General features: G+C 38.4%; 1 protein-coding gene across 10 annotated transcripts in view; it reads left to right on the top strand.

The window, feature by feature from the left end:
• The window catches only part of CFAP95 (cilia and flagella associated protein 95), a 135,241-nt gene that overhangs the window by 92,609 nt on the left and 24,650 nt on the right, over positions 1–17,982 (top strand). For all 10 annotated transcript variants that reach the window (XR_012036602.1, XM_072838570.1, XM_072838576.1 and 7 more), the window contains one exon: positions 16,769–16,826. Coding sequence is in view for 8 of the 10 variants with exons in the window: in XM_072838570.1 (XP_072694671.1) it covers positions 16,769–16,826 (58 nt within the window). In the remaining 2 variants the exon portion in view is untranslated. Of the gene's footprint in view, positions 1–16,768; positions 16,827–17,982 lie in introns of those variants that run through there.

Raw genomic sequence — 17,982 nt, 5'->3', positions numbered from 1 at the left:
AATGTGAAGTGGAGAGTGATAGGGTGAAAATACCAGGAGTGAGACAGACCAGAATCCCATGCTTGATTCCCCATCTTACTCATTGTAGGACCTTTTGTTTCCCATTCAGTGTAGTTTTGCTAGGCTGTACGCTAATGGGCTGATTCTCCTCACTCTCCCCTCCCACAAGCCCACATGTGAGCCATAGGTCCCAGGCCAAGCCACTCAGAAACCATTCTAGAATAGTAATTGAAGTTTGGGGCAAGATGCCCTAACATTCCAGGTGGCAAGTTACAGAGGGCATCTTTCTGCTGGGGGATCATCTATCTATAAACGAAGCTAAGCAGAGGTATGGAAAAAGCTCTGATGGTATTTTTATTATATGTGCTGTTAATTTCCCTCTTTTTTTTTTTCTTAATTGAGTTTGGGTTCTATAACTTATAACTTTAATATTAATAATAGAAAATACTTCTATGGTATGTATCATATACCAGGCACCATTCTAAGGGTGCTAACTCATTTATTTCCTACAAAACTCTGTGACTTTGTTCCATCTTCATTATCTACATTCTATGGTGGGAAAAACAAAAGCATAGAGTAGTCAAGTAACATGCTCGAACTCAGAGCAGGTAATGAGGAGCCAGGTTTTGGACTGAGATTGTCTAAAGCCAAGCCTCATGGTTTTACCCACTCTTCTATGCTGCATGTCTGAATGATAGGCTAACTAAGAGAACTCTGAACATGGAGATGTTAATTGCTGCATTTAGGCAGGCCAGGCCTTGAGCACCAAGCCATTAAAGGAAGTACTGGTTCTTCTCTTGGAATATTTGAATTAAAAATTTCCATTTTTCAAATAATGTGGTTGCTGGTTCCTAAGACATGCCTTGGTCTTGGCTTGGTACTTTTCCCCTGTGAGGCAGGAATCCTGTCTTGAGTGCATGTCACCTTGCCTGGACTCCCTAGACTGGGTGGCTTGGTTGGTGCTGAGTGATGCTGGCTTTTCTAGTTGGCCATATTTGCTGAAATGATTTCAAAGTCAACCTAAATGCTATTACTTTTTGCAGAATTCCTGCATTTAAGGTTTCTTCCTTTAGCTGATGTACATTGAAACCAAATGGTGAAATATGTAGGATGCTTTCCATTTGTTAATATTTGGGGGTATGGCTCAGATCCTACTTGGCTTGTGTGCCTTGGCACAGGAGTGTTTTAATGGTGGGTAACAATAACCTATTTTATTGCTATCCTGGCAAAGTAACTCAAGTAATTTGATACAAAAATTTATGTGAAAGTACTTGGTATAGTATTTATTAGAGTTTTGGCATCATGGTAGATTAATGGCTGACTTTAGACCATCTCTATAAGTCTTTATAGACTCTAATTTCATTAGAATAGTCCTTTTTTTATTGGAGTTTAATTTGCCAACATACAGCATAACACCCAGTGCTCATCCCATCAAGTGACCCCCTCAGTGCCCATCGCCCAGTCACCCCAACCCCCTGTCCACCTCCCATTCCACCACCCCTTCTTCCTTTCTCAGAGTTAGGTGTCTCTCATGTTCTGTCACCCTCACTGATATTTCCCACTCATTTTCTCTCCTTTCCTCTTTATTCCCTTTCACTATTTTTTTATATTCCCCAAATGAATGAGACCATATAATATTTGTCCTTCTCCAATTGATGAATTTCACTCAGCATAATACCCTCTAGTTCCATCCATGTTGAAGCAAAAGGTGGGTATTTGTCGTTTCTAATGGCTGAGTAATATTCCATTGAATACATAGACCACAGCTTCTTTATCTATTCATCTTTCGATGGACACCGAGGCTCCTTCCACAGTTTGGCTATTGTGGCCATTGCTGCTAGAAACATTGGGGTGCAGGTGTCCCGGTGTTTAACTGCATCTGAATCTTCGGGGTAATTCCCCAGCAGTGCAACTGCTGGGTCGTAAGGCAGTTCTATTTTTAACTCTTTGAGGAACCTCCACACAGTTTTCCAGAGTGGCCGTATCAGTTCACATTCCCACCAACAGTGCAAGAGGGTTCCCCTTTCTCCACATCCTCTCCAACATTTGTTGTTTCCTGTCTTGTTAATTTTCGCCATTCTCACTGGTGTGAGGTGGTATCTCACTGTGGTTTTGATTTGTATTTCCCTGATGACAAGTGATGCAGAGCATTTTCTCATGTGCTTGTTGGCCATGTCTAGGTTTTCTTTGGTGAAATTTCTGTTCATGTTTTATGCCCATTTCATGATTGGATTGTTTGTTTCTTTGCTGTTGAGTTTAAGAAGTTCTTTATAGATCTTGGATACTAGCCCTTCATCTGATGTCATTTACAAATATCTTCTCCCATTCTGTAGGTTGTCTTTTAGTTTTGTTGATGGTTTCTTTTGCTGTGCAGAAGCTTTTATCTTGATGAAGTCCCAATAGTTCATTTTTGCTTTTGTTTCCCTTGCCTTCATGGATGTATCTTGCAAGAAGTTGCTGTGGCCAAGTTTAAAAAGGATGTTGCCTGTGTTCTCCTCTAGGATTTTGATGGATTCTTGTCTCACATTTAGATCTTTCATCCATTTTGAGTTAATCTTTGTGTCTGGTGTAGTTTCATTCTTCTGCATGTGGCTGTCCAAATTTCCCAGCACCATTTATTGAAGAGACTATCCTTTTTCCAGTGGATACTCTTTCCTGCTTTGTTGAATATTAGTTGCCCATAGAGTTGAGGGCCCATTTCTGGGTTCTCTATTCTGTTCCATTGATCTATGTGTCTGTTTTTGTACCACTACCACCACCCTGTCCTGATGATCACAACTTTATAGTACAACCTGAAATCTGGCATTGTGATGCCCCTGGCTCTGGTTTTCTTCTTTAATATTCCCCTGGCTATTCAGGGTCTTTTCTGATTCCTCACAAATCTTAAGATGATTTGTTCCAACTCTCTGAAGAAAGTCCATGGTATTTTGATAGGGATTGCACTGAATGTGTAAATTGCCCTGGGTAGCATTGACATTTTCACAATATTAATTCTGCCAATCCATGAGCACGGAATCTTTTTCCATCTCTTTGTGTCTTCCTCAATTTCTTTCAGAAGTGTTCTATAGTTTTTAGGGTATAGATCCTTTACCTCTTTGGTTAGGTTTATTCCTAGGTATCTTATGCTTTTGGATGCAATTGTAAATGGGATTGACTCCTTAATTTCTTTTTCTCCAGTCTCATTGTTAGTGTACAGAAATGCCACTGACTTCTGGGCATTGATTTTGTATCCTGCCACACTGCCAAATTGCTGTATGAGTTCTAGCAATCTTGGGGTGGAGTCTTTTGGGTTTTCTATGTACAGTATCATGTCAACTGCAAAGAGGGAGAGTTTGACTTCTTCTTTGCCAATTTGAATGCCTTTTATTTCTTTTTGTTGCCTGATTGCTGAGCCTAGGATTTCTAGAACGATGTTCTAGGACTTCTAGCAGTGGGGAGACTGGACCTCCTTGTCGTGTTCCTGATCTTAGGGGAAAGGCTCCCAATGTTTCCCCATTGAGAATGATATTTGCTGTGGGCTTTTCGTAGATGGCTTTTAAGATGCTGAGGAATGTTCCCTCTATCCCTACACTCTGAAGAGTTTTGATCAGGAATGGATGCTGTATTTTGTCAAATCCTTTCTCTGCATCTATTGAGAGGATCATATGGTTCTTGTTTTTTTCTCTTGTTGATATGATCTATCACGTTGATTGCTTCATGAGTGTTGAACCAGCCTTGCATCCCAGGGATAAATCCCACTTGGTCATGGTGAATAATCTTCTTAATGTACTCTTGGATCTTATTGGCTAGTATCTTGTTGAGAATTTTTGCATCTGTGTTCATCAGGGAGATTGGTCTATAATTTTCCTCTTTGGTGGGGTCTTTGTCTGGTTTTGGAATTAAGGTGATGCTGGCCTCATAGAATGAGTTTGGAAGTATTCCATCCCTTTCTATCTTTTTGAACAGCTTTAGTAGAGTAGGTATTGTTTCATCTTTAAATGTTTGATAGAATTTGTCTGGGAAGCTATCTGGCCCTGGACTTTTGTGTCTTGGGAGGTTTTTGATGACTGCTTCAATTTCCTCCCTGGGTACTGGCCTGTTCAGGTTTTCTATTTCTTCCTGTTCCAAATTTGGTAGTTTGTGGTTTTCCAGAAATGCGTCCATTTCTTTTAGATTGCCTAATTTCTAACTTATTGGCATATAGTTGCTCATAATATATTTTTTAAATTGTTTGTATTTCCTTGGTATTGGTTGTGAGCTCTCCTTTTTCATTCATGATTTTATTAATTAGAGTCTTTTCTCTTTTGTTTTTAATAAGGCTGGCTAATGGTTTATCTATCTTATTAATTCTTTCAAAGAACCAACTCCTGGTTTTGTTGATCTGTTCTACAGTTCTTCTGGTCTCTATTTCATTGAGTTCTGCTCGGATCTTTATTACCTCTCTTCTTTTGCTGGATGTAGGCTTCACTTGCTGTTCTTTCTCCAGTTCCTTTAGCTGCAAGGTTAGCTTGTGTATTTGAGTTTTTTTCCAGTTTTTTGAGGGATGCTTGTATTGCGATGTATTTCCCTTTTGGGACTGCTTTTGCCATATCCCAAAGATTTTGGGATCTTCATTCTCATTAGTTTCCATGAATCTTTTTAATTCTTCTCCAATTTCCTGGTTGACTCATTCATCTTTTAGCAGGATGGTCTTCAACCTCCACATGTTTGAATTTCTTCCAAATTTCTTCTTGTGATTGAGTTCCAGTTTCAAAGCGTTATGGTCTGAAAATATGCAGGGGACAATCCCAATCTTTTGGTATCAGTTAAGACCTGATTTGTGACCCAGTATGTTGTCTATTCTGGAGAAAGTTCCATGCACTTGAGCAGAATTTGTGTTCGGTTTCATTCGGATGTAAAGTTCTGTAAATGTCTGTGAAACCCATCTGGTCCAGTGTATCTTTTAAAGCTCTTACTTCTTTGGAGATGTTGTGCTTAGAATATCTGTCATTTGCAGAAAGCGCCGTGTTCAAGTCTCCCATAGTGTATTATTATCTAAGTATGTCTTACCTTTGGTTATTAGTTGATTGATATACTTGGCAGCTCCCACATTCGGGGCATAAATATTCATGATTATTAGGTCTTCTTGTTGGATAGATCCTTTAAGTATGATATAGTGTCCCTCTTCATCTCTTACTATAGTCTTTGGGATAAACTTTAATTTATCTGATATGAGCATTGCTACCCCAGCTTTCTTTTGAGGACCATTTGAATGGTAAATGGTTCTCCAACCTTTTATTTTCAGTCTGTAGGCATCCTGGTCTAAAATGAGTCTCTTGTAGACAGCAAATAGATGGGTCTTATTTTTTTATCCAGTCTGAAACCCTGCATCTTTTGATGGGATCATTAAGCCCATTCACGTTCAGAGTTACTATTGAAAGATATGAATTTAGTGTCATCATAATACCTATTTAAAATAGCCTTTCAAGTTACACCCACAAAACTGAAGTTCAGATTTATTTGCATATTTAGGTGTGCTCAGTGCTCAAGTTAAAATTATGAAGATAGCTTTATTCAACTTACTTATTTGGTTTCTAGTCTCCAGAAGTAGCCATCAACTATCCTTTCTTTCTCTGTACATGCATTCCACAGCTCCCATGAAGAGGCAGAGGTTATCTGCCTGTCTTATAAATCTGGGCTGGCCATGTGACTCATTTTGATCAATAGAATAGCAGAAGTGATGCTCTGGGACATATGAGTACAGACCTTATGAGACTAGTAGTTCCTATTTTCTGAATCTTGGAATCTAGCCAACATGCTATGAGAAGCCCAAGATACATGGAGGAGAACCAAGACATTGTGTTTGACAGCTCCAACTGAGCTCCCACACTACAGACAAAACTGACTGCCTGACATGAAAATGAGTAATCTTGGATATTGTAGACTAGTCAAGCACCTGGATGACTGTAGCTCTAATTGACATCACATGGAGCAAAAAACCCTACCCAGCTGAGTCCAGTCATCCCACAGAATAACCAGAGATAATAAAATGGTTGTTATTTTAAGCAAGTAAGTTTTACAAAGCAGCAATACATAATTGAAGCAACCTTCATGACTCTAACAACAGAGATTATATGACTACTTCTACCATTATTTGGCCTATGGGTGAATTTTTGTCATTGCTACTCCACTGGGGATATAAGCAGTTCAAACTTTTGGGACTGATGAGAGCTAATATAACAAGTGAGTGGCAAAGATTTTCAAAATGTCAATATCATGGAATTTCTATTTGATCCTGACACTTCCTTTTATTCCATGTATATTAATGATGAGCCTGTGTTACTAATATTACTCTTTATGATGTTGGAAGATTATGTGATTGTCATAATGTTATAATTACTAAAATCTTCAGCATGTCTCAGTGGATAGTGCTATACCATGCATCGTTGAGCTATAGAAATGGTTTCACAGTAACAGGAACTTTCTAGCATTACAAAATCTTTCTGCTATCTGTATTTAATTTGATTCTGTATTTGGCACTTATATAGTTAAATTATTACCTTAATGTATAAACCTTATATTGTTCATCCGAATGGCTTGCAATAGTTATTAGGCCTGAGAAAATTATGTTTGTCCCCTATATCTGAATGTATTCTTTCAACATAATGAGTGCCTCCTGTGAATTAGGAACAGTTAGGTATTTGGAACATAGAGATAAGACACCTCATTCCTGAAGTAGCTCATTGTCCAATACATGAGCAGAAAAATAACTAGTCAATACATATCAGTAAGAAATACACTTGGCTAAAAGTAACAGGAAACCTACCTAATAGCAACGTGAATAATTAAGAAATTTGTTCAGCTGGCATGAAATGTAAGGGAGTCAAGATTGGTGTGGCACCTACTGATGTCATCAAAAATGCAATGTCTTCTTGTCTCTTTTCTCTGCAAATTTTACTAGTAACTTTAATTCTCATAATGTCAAGAGGGTTGCTATGCATCCTAACATCAGTCTGTTCTATGAGGGAAGAAGTGAGATAGTGAAGACGTAGAGAAAGGTGAGGGAGAAGGAAGATTGGAACAGATGTTGAATGAGCCAGCCTACACCCTGCATGCTATGATGAACAGAGGATACAAGAAAAGCACATAACTCAGATTTGGAAGGTTGGGAATGAATTCCAAATAGATGTGAAACCTTAGCTGAGTGATGAAGTTGGAGTGGGAGTTAACCAAATCAGCAGGAGAGAAGGACACCCAAGACAGGATTAATATTGGACGTATGAAGGCAGGGGAAGGTGGCACCCATGTTGGGCATTCCTGGTTCACAGAGTACAAGTGTTCAGTGATAGCAGCTAAAGTTGGAGGGAGATGTTTAGGGCAAAACAGGCAGGGCCTAAAAGCTATATTAAGGAGTTTGGACTTTATCATGAAGGAAAGAGTGAATGTTTTGAATGTTTTTCAAGTATGGGATAGAACAATCAGATTGTGTTTAGAAAGTAGAAGGCAGGGACACCTGGGTGGCTCAGTGGTTGAGTGTCTGCCTTTGGCTCAGGGTGTGATCCCTGGGTCCTGGGATTGAGTCCCACATCAGACTCCCTGCATGGAGCCTGCTTCTCTCTCTGCCTAGGTCTCTGCCTCTCTCGCTCTGTGTGTCTCTCATGAATAAATAAAATCTTAAAAAAAAAAAAAAGCAGAAGGCAGATTTGTAGGTGACTGGAATTGCAGTCAGAAGGCTGTTGAACTAATCAAGACATCTTTAGTGATGGCGGTGTAGAGGAAAAGGTTTCGTATTTTAGATATTTTAAGAGAGAAGAATAGACATTTACTTGATAACTGATTCATCTTAAGGATAGAGAAGGTTTAACATTGATTCCAAGGCTTCTGGTTTAGGCACCGGAGGGTAAATGGGGCCATTCATTGAGGCAATGAAGGTAAGAGGAGGAGCAAATGCCAGATAATGGGTGGATAGTTGAGACTTGAGCTTGAGCAGGGTCACTGACCCAGATCCAATTGCTAATATATGTCCTAACTAGTTCCTCTGCCTCCAGGCTTGTCCCTTTCAATCCATTCACCACACTGCCCCTTGAATATTTCAATTAAAATGCAAAGACAATGAAGTTCTTCCACTGTTTAATTAGTTTCATTGCAATATTATTATTATTTTTTTAAGATTTTATTTATTTATTCATGAGAACACACAGAGAGGATTGAGAGAGAGAGGCAGAGACACAGGCAGAGGGAGAAGCAGGCTCCATGCAGGGAGCCCAATGTGGGACTCGATCCCGGGTCTCCAGGATCACGACCTGGGCTGAAGGCGGCGCTAAACTGCTGAGCCATCCGGGCTGCCCGCAATATTATTTTTTCTTCGTGTGTTAATGAGCACATATTATGTGTCTGGTACTGAGCCAAGGGCTTTACGTGATGTATTTCATTTAATTCTCTTTCTTTGAGATAGACACTACAGCTATCTCCATTAAAAAGGGAGGGATCCCTGGGTGGCGCAGCGGTTTGGCGCCTGCCTTTGGCCCAGGGCGCGATCCTGGAGACTCGGGATCGAATCCCACGTCGGGCTCCCAGTGCATGGAGCCTGCTTCTCCCTCTGCCTGTGTCTCAGCCTCTCTCCTCTCTCTGTGTGACTATCATAAATAAATAAAAAAATTAAAAAAAAAAAAAAAAGGGACTCGGAGAGGTAAAGTAACTTCCCAAAAGTTCCTTACCTTTAAGCACCAGAGCTGGGTTTTAAACTCATGTCTGGTTTGACTGCAGAGCTTGTGTTGTTAATCACTATAATACATTATCTTTCATGCTTAAATGTGTAGAGTGCTCCATCCCTTCAAAGTACTCTTACAATGCATGATCTACTATCTATTTCCTCCTAACATTTATACAAGGTCATATGAATAGGTATTTTTGTAATTGTATAGGCAAGGAAATCAAAACACAGAGATAATCAAAGATTCCAATTTCTCATTAATTAATCTACCCATCTAGTCTGTAAGTATTTATGGTAGAGATACTGATGAGGGTAATTAAAGTGTAAAGGGTTTAAATGACTTACTCAAGGCTCACTGACCACTTAACCATAACAGCAGAGAGTAGACCAGAACCTCTGGGTTTCCAGGTCTGTGTTCTTGAGGGAAGGGGAAAATTACTTTCAAACTTCTGGAGAACTTAGCAAGGGCTTGGCTTGGATCAGGACTAAAAACAGACTCAAAGTGTCCACCTCTTGCCCCCTAGCCTCCTTAAGGTTGATTTTTAGGATGGACGTCAAGGACCTAATGCTAAGTGAAATAAGTCAGTCAGAGAAGGACAAATATGGTATGATTTCATTCATATGCAGAATTTCAGAAACAAAACAAATGAACAAAGAAAACAAGAGACAAGTAAAAAGCCAGACTCTCAAACACGGAGAACAAGCTAGTGGTTGCCATAGCAGAGAGGTAGGTGGGAGGATGAGTGAAATAGATTAAGGGGATGAAGAGTACACTTGATGAGCACTGAACCGTTACAGAGTTGTATCATCGTATTGTACACTTGAAACTAATCTAACACTGTATGTTAATTATTTTTTAAAAATGAAGGAGTAGGGATCCCTGGGTGGCGCAGAGGTTTGGCGCCTGCCTTTGGCCCAGGGCACGATCCTGGAGACCCGGGATCGAATCCCACGTCGGGCTCCCGGTGCATGGAGCCTGCTTCTCCCTCTGCCTGTGTCTCTGCCTCTCTCTCTCTCTGTGTGTGTGACTTTCATAAATAAATAAATAAAAATTTAAAAAAAATGAAGGAGTAAACAAAGATAAAGATAAGAGACCCTCCCCCAGAATAGAAAATCCATCTTAGGAGAGCAGGGGAAGTTATCCCCAGGACTAAGACTTCCCAATGTGCCTGTTGTGCAGCAGGTTGGGAGAGCAATCTCTTGAGACCAGAGCAGAAGTCTCCAAGAGAAATTTTCTAAGAAGTAACATTAACTGAATATATTGAGATGAGAATTACACAGCTAGGGAAGTTTGAGGGTAGATTAGTGGTACATTAAAAAAAGTTCTGGCATTCAGAAGATGTTCAACTATCAGATTTGCTCTGTGTGGCTTCATTCTGTAGGTAGAAGGAAGAGGAATCTCCGCTCAATATGAGATTTAAAAAGAATGATGATTTCTGTTAAGAATGAGACAGAATTTCCCAGAGAGGTTGTAAGCTCCTCTTTCCCCTTACCACACAGTCAAATAGGATCCATAGCCACAGGGGCTATGCCCATCCTAAATAATGGGTGCTGCCTCCCCTGCTGCCAGCAATGGGATTCATTCCAAATTAACTCTTTGCTTTTTTGAGTCTTTGCATCACTTACTCAGATTCAGACTCTTAGGAGGGCCATCTGATTTGCTGAGTATATGTCACATGCCCTTGTTCTTGTTGCTGGGAAGCTGGGTAAGAAAATAGCTGCACCTCCTTCAGACAACACAGAAAAGAAGCAGTTGACCTTTAAAGTTTTTCCAAGTCTAAGAAACTGTGATTCCATGGGTTTTGGTGTATCATTCTGTCACAGATCCACATGTTACCACAGGGGTTAGTGCAGTTGTAGACATTTTAACTAATACCATGGCTTTAATAATAACTTCAAATTCAGACTTCTTTTCCTTTTTCATCTTGCAGAACACCATTAGTTATTTTCTAACTTACAACCATAAAGGTGGAAGAGGGCATATGTGGCCAACTGTGACTGGTGCTGGGCAAAAGCCAACTGTCCACCTTCCAAGCTTTCTTACAGCATAGCATTATACTGGTAAATTTACCAGCATCTGGTCTTCAGTTTTACATTTCCGGAAAGACCGTTTTATCTGTGCTACAGAATTAATCTGAGTCATGGAGATTGACTTTCACTCATTAAACTCACAAGAAAAGCCAATATTCTAATTAGTTAATTTATAATGAGAAATAAAATGTTCAAGCACACCAGTCATATCAGCCTAACAAAAGCATTCTTGCTTGGTAAAAAGAAGGCAAATTATAATCAAAATGTTGTTCAGAGTGTTTGGAATCAGAACAAGGTGAGTTAGTTATAAGATTACAATGATCGATGGCCTTAGACTCTGATTACCTGATAATAGGACTCTTTCAGTTAAGTAAAAAAATGTACAATTAAAATTTTGAGCCAAACGGAGGTTTTATTAAAAGAGTTTGTTTTTTTAAAATATTTTATTTATTCATGAGAGACACACAGAGAGAGGCAGAGACACAGGCAGAGGGAGGAGAAGCAGTTTCTACACAGGGAGCCTGACATGGGACTCAATCCCGGGTCTCCAGGATAAGGCCCTGGGCTGAAGCAGCGCTAAACCGCTGAGCCACCAGGGCTGCCCATATTAAAAAGAGTCTGAATTACCACATGGAACTCTGGAAAAGTCCCTGGAAGAACTGAACTTTGGAAACTACTGGAATTGGGACCAGGATTCTCTTTCCTTTGGCTTTCTTTTCTCCCTTTGAGGAGAGGGACTTTACATCCCAGGGTTCTTAACACAAGACAATGACTGACCCTTTCTCATTCAACTGTAGTAAGAAATTCCATGGTAGAACGCTGATGGAATCTGAGCTGGACCTATCAGCTGTGGGTAGTGATGGAGTGGTACAGCAGGGTACTGGACATTTTGCACAGGCTTGTTTAAGATGATTTCAGACAGGGCAGCCCTAGTGGTTTAGTGCCGCCTTCAGCCTAGGGTGTGATCCTGGAGACCCAGGATCGAGTCCCATGTCGGGCTCCCTGCATGGGGCCTGCTTCTCCCTCTGCCTGTGTCTCTGCCTCTATCTCTCTCTCTGTGTTTCTCGTGAATAAATAAAATCTTTAAAAAAAAAAAGATGATTTCAGACAATGAGCTAACGTAATAGTTGGCTCTCGTAAATCCGATTGGAACACTGACTTTGGTATATTGCCGCTCTGCTCCCAGAATCTCCCAGAGGGGTCTGTTTATGAGCCAGAACACTTCTTCCTCATGCCTAGAACCCATACCATACCTTCCTTAATTTTCTCATCTCTGGCTTTCATGAGTTTCTCTGAAGGCCATTTCTCTTCTAATGAACTTATTCTTTCATTATATTCTTTATTTGGCTATAGCCTTCAGCTGATATCTAAAAGGAAGATACCTATGTTGATTTTCCATAGCTTTATTTTCAAGAGACTATCTTGTTTCAAATTGGATGAAATATATCACTTAAAGATTTTTGCCCCGGGGTGCCTGGGTGGTTCAATTGGGTAACCATCTACCTTTGGCTCGGGTCCTGATCCCAGGTCCCTGGGATCAAGCCCTGCTTTGAGTAGGGGGCTCCCTGCTCACCAGGGGAGTCTGCTTCTCCCTCTCTTGCTGCCCTTCCCTCTGCTTGTGCACTCTCTATCTCTCAAATAAGTAAAATCTTTCAAAAAAAAAAAAGATTTTTGCCATCTGAATTTAATCTTATTTAGATTTAATCTGAATTATTATTCAGATTAAAAAGTGGAAGAGGGAGGGGTGATTACAAATGGTTTATAACTGACTGTCATTCAGTATTGTAAAAGTTTCCATTTTGTTGAACCACATTGCATTTTCAGAAAGATCACTGAATATTTTAACCTTCCACCTTTATTTACTTTGAGTTCTTGTAGTAAATCTATATATTTTTATATTCTGATTTTATTTTTATTGCTTTATGCATTTGATTAATTTCTCAGGGCCTTCCTTGTATCAGACTCTGTGCTGGGAGGTGATAATAAAGAGAGGGAGAATGGCTTGAGCTTGGGTAGAATGGGTTTCTGCCTGCTTTAAGTGCATTGAGAGATGCCCAATGCCACCTTGCAAATTTGCCTGCCCAGAGCAACACTCTATTTGATGGGTATAATGATAATTATACCATTTGAGTCATAACTTTGGAGGAGAATAGGGTAGGGAAACAATTTCACTGTCACCTATTAACACATTTTAAGATTATGGGATATTTCCATATAAAATACTCTTCAGACATCCATCTACTTATTACCCAGTTATAATGTAAGTTAATATTTTTGCCATATTTGCTTATTTTTTTTTAGAAAGACAATTTATGATGACTTACAGAGTCATCCAATATATCCACCATATTGATGGACATTTTTTTTTTTTTGATGGACATTAACTCCCAATTTTTCACTGTTACCAATAAAGCTACATTGAATATCTTTATATATGTCTCCTTAAGTATATATACAAGGATTTCTTAATACACAGAAATATAATTGCTGGTTATTTAGATATATGCACCTTCAATTTTGTAAGATGTTGCCATGAGTGGTGTATAAATATGCTTATGCTTTCGTACCCTTATAAACATTGTAGAGATTTTTAATTTTCACCAAATGGATATAAAATGGTACCTTGTTTAACTTTGCATTTTCTACTGAATTTAAGACAATTTTCAGACTGAATTTGCTTTCAAGTATTTGATGGCCATTTCATTTTCTTCTACTGTGAACTGACTATAGCCTTAGGCCATTTTCCCATAGGCTTTTATTGATTTCTAAGAATTTTTTGTTTATTCTGGATACTAATATTATTTCACTTAATTTTATAATTATCTTCTTTTTGTCTATGACTTCTCTTGTAACACTGTTTATGGTGTCTTTTGATCAATAGAAATTTTAAATTATAATTTAATCAACAGTCATACATAAAATGTCAGATCGTAAACCTTTTAGAAATTATACATATACACACATGTATGTATATGTAGCATATATTGAGTTGTCATCCATAAATAAAAGGCTATTTTATATCCTTCAGCAAATATTGTAATTTTTGTCATAAATATCTTTTAAATCTTCTGTTAGATGTATTCCTACAGGAACATTAGAGATTTTATTGCAGTTATAAATGAGACATTTCACTTTAATTATACTTTCTAATTTCTTGTTGCTGGTATTTGGGTATGCTATTTTTGTATATCGATCTTGTATCCAACAACCTTCATGAAACTTGCCTGTTGCTATGATTTGTAGATTCTCTTGGATTATTTTTAATATAGACAATCTTATCATCTGTGGAAGATGAAAATTTTGTTTCTTCCATTCCAGTTATTACACTTATGCTTCTCCTTCTTGTTTTACTACATTTTCTCAAATCTCCAGTATATAGTACAGAATCCAGTTCATTGAATAGAAACACTGATGAAGGATTTCTGTGATTATTTGGGAATGTTTCTGGAGATGGTTTTCATCAGCTTAGTTTTGATTCTCGTTTACTGTTTTCTTCTTATAGTAATGTTGCACTTCTCTGTTCATTTTAAGTATGTTGAATTTTCCTGGACTAGCAGCAATCAGGTAATTCTGAGGAGGGGCAATGAGATGTTTAAGCAGTTTTCTCAAACTCTTAGTTCAAGAGTGCCCTCTACTGTTGGAACAGTGAAGTGAACTTTATTTCATTAAGGGTATCTTTTTTGAAAGTGTGATGCTTCTAGGACCCTTAATTTTGGAACTTGAGTTTTTATTTTTCTTTACCTTGCTAATTGTCTCCCAATTTCCCAGGGACAGCACCTTCCAAGACTGCCACTGTGATCTTGAATACTATCCAGGCCTCTTTCTTGAAAAGCCAACCTTCAGATCCTCTAGTCTCAAACTTCTCTCGGTATTGTCTCATCAGGGAAGGATGCCTTGCTTTCTGGGGGTGATGCACCTCTGTGTTCCATCCCCATTATGAACTTGCCACCTTCTCTCGTGTAATCCCCACCTGATTTTGCTCCAGAATGGGCTCTGGATCGGGTGTTACTGATTCTGAATTGTTCTCTCACCTACATATAAACTGAAATTTGTAGTCTTCTCTAGCCACTGTTATACTCTGGGCATGGGCATTATATGATTTTTATTTGCTTTTGCTGTTGATCTATATGGTTTGGGAGGATATATGTAGGTATGGGTTAAAGGAACCAAAGGACCTAGGAATGTATAGCATCTTGTCCTAACTATGGATTTATCATTTTATCTTTGTGATTCTGACATTTTTTAACATATATTCTACATGTTGTTAGGTTTATTGACTGATACTTGTTCCTTTAATCAGTAGATAATCTTTATAACTAATAACTTTTGACTCAAAGTCAATTACATATGATATTAATATAAGAACACTAACTTAATTTGGGTTAATATTTTCTGGATATGTCTTTTTATATGCTTCTACTTTCAAACTTCCTTTGAAAATAATTTTATTCTAGGTATAGAAGTATAGAATTGTACTATATAATACATATTGACATTCAGTTTAAGTCTGAGAAATACTTTCACTGATGAGTTTAACCCCTTTACTTTCATTGTGATTGCAAATTTTTATTTTATGATTTTGTCTTATGAGCAGAAATTACTTTTCTTTCTTCCTCTTATTCTCCTTTCCCTTTTTTTATTAGATGGATCCTTCAAAAAAATATTTGCTAGTTTGAAAATTACACTTCTAATTTTTGTTCTCCTAGTACCCAGTGCTTATTTAAAAAAAAAAAAAAAGACCTTCTTCATTCACGAGAGACAGAAGCAGGCTCCACGCAGGGAGCCTGATGTAAGGCTCAATCCCAGGACTCCAGGATCACACCCCCAGCTAAAGACAGGCGCTAAACCACTGAGCCACCCAGGGATCTCTGAGTAGCTAGTGCTTAAACTTGAGTCTACATCAGCATCACCTAGTGGTCTTGTTAAAACACAGACTCCTAGGCCCTACCCCCAGTTTTCTAATTCAGCAGATTAGGGATAGGTCCCATTTGTTTGTATTCCTAATAAGTTTCCAAGTAATGCTAATACTATTACTCTGGAAACCACACTTCAAAAGCTTAACAGGAACTGGTGGTTACCACTAGGTAAAATATTAGCACCTGTACCCAATGAGTTTGACTTCCTTGTTATTTTGGAATTCTTTTACTTGCTGAATTCTCTTTCCCAGTAGCATAGCCATGAATTAAAATGTTTAAATTTCCTTGTGCCCAATATTTTTAGGTGTGCAGTTCTCAGACAAATTTCTTTGATTGTCCCATAATATTGCCAGAAACAGAGCTGTATTTATTTTGTTTATTTCTCATAGAAAACAATTTCTTTCCCACCCTGAGTTCCAAATAGAGAAGCTTTCTTGCAAGTTTCTCTGGATTGATAGCTGGAGTTTCTTTGGTTTCTTCTGTTTGAGAGTACAGACTTTATAGGCTTCTGGCTGTAAGTAGTAGTTCTTTGTCTTCTGTGAAACCAAGGCCATGTCTCTAGCCCTTCATATGCAGTTCAAGCTCTAGCTTCTCACTTTGGCACATCATCTATGGCTTCCCATTCTAGTGAGTATTCTCTTCATTTCTAGTACGTTAGGGTTTCCCTTTGGAGCTTAGCTGTGCTTGTAGACTTGGGTGAGGGAGGATTTATTTATTCAGTACTGCTATGTGTTTAATGGGGTGGAAGTTGGGAAAGATATATAATCTCAGTCTACCTGGTTACCTTATGTTATCTTTTTCATATGTCATCTAGCAGAGAACATGGAGCATAGAGTCAAAAAGATTTGAAGGACAGAAAGTAGATGGTAAAGAGAATCCCAAAAGTCTGGAATGCACTTACTCTCAGGGACTTGGCATTGGTAGCATATCATTAGTAAGGAGAGTAGTGAGTGGTACTGAATTGGAAGTAATGGAAGGATGGGCATCCTGTGGTGGTAGGTAATGCTATGAACAAGGTCTGGGACATTGCAGGTTTTAAGAATTTTATTAGGGCCAATTGTCCTTGAAATTTTTTTATTTCATGTAAAGTATATAAGACTAAACATTTTAAGTGTCATTCTCCTCTCAAATATTGACTTATCCTTCATAGGTATGCATTGACAACATATGCTGAAGAATATGCTCCACCATATGCCTATCAGCCACTTGTGAGTATAAAATGGCTGAAAAGCCTTATTCTAATACTTACTTATGTACTTAACATGATTCTTTACATCTAGTGTAAAGACTGGTACAATAGTCGAGCTTGGGAAGAAAGGACAAATTGCTGAGATTCATGATATTTTATATTTATTTAGAGATATTAGCTATTTGTGGGAGTAAATGGAATGTTTTATGGTTATGATTTATTTTTGGAAGTTTATAGATTTCAGAAAGGAAATATTGCAGTGTCCAGAATATGTTATTTTCTTCCTCATCTTGTTTTATTCTCCCTTTCCTTGAATTCAATTTATGTGGAATAAAACCCTACCTTTCTAGTCGTTTGTATTGCACTGATACATAAAAGTAAGTGGTTTAATTTAGCTCTGGGAGATGCATGTGTTGATAAAATATGTCCAGTTTATAACTTCATTTTACTTGTACTTAAAAAAATTATACAACAGAAACAAAATAAGGCTGCTTCCTCTTAGTCTCGACTGGTACAATGGGTAAGAGATTTAACTATTGAAAAAGAGGAGGAAATAGTCATCTTTATTTTAAGAGCATATGATTATCTTCCTAGGAGAACTAAGATATTAAACTGAGAAGTAGCCCAGCTAGCTCAGTCAGTAGAGCATGAGACTCTTAAACTGAGAAGTAATTAGAAGAAATAAGACCATTTAGTTAGGCAATTGAATACAAAATAAGTATATCAAAAACAATCTTTGCTTCCTATCAGCACTAACTGTTTAGTAAACTATAAAAGAAAAAAACACGAATTACTATAGCAACAGAAATTTCAAATACTTTTGTGAAGAAAATTCTAAATCAAATAAAGATCAATGAAGAAGATGTGGTAGTTTGTCTCCAAAGATGATGGCCTTTCCACAAGCCCCTTCCCCGGGACAAGGTGACTGAAGCTCCACCTTTTGAATCTGAGCTGTCAGGTAACTGATTTGATCAATAGAACATGACAATAGTGACACTATGGCAGGTCTAGGCTAGATTGAAGAACACTGCTTCCAAGTCTTGGAGCCCTGAGCTACCATGTAAGAAATCCAGGCTACTCTACTGGGAGGAGAGGCCATGAGGAGGAACACTGATGAGCCTGGTTCATGAATGAGGAAGCCTTGAGCATCCAGCCTCGATGAGCCTGAACTACAG

The sequence above is a fragment of the Canis lupus genome, chromosome 1, assembly GCF_048164855.1.
Source record: "Canis lupus baileyi chromosome 1, mCanLup2.hap1, whole genome shotgun sequence".
In the NCBI taxonomy this organism is placed as follows: Eukaryota; Metazoa; Chordata; class Mammalia; order Carnivora; family Canidae; genus Canis; species Canis lupus.
The sequence above is the reverse complement of the archived record's forward strand: the minus strand, read 5'-3'. Positions and strand labels throughout refer to the sequence as shown.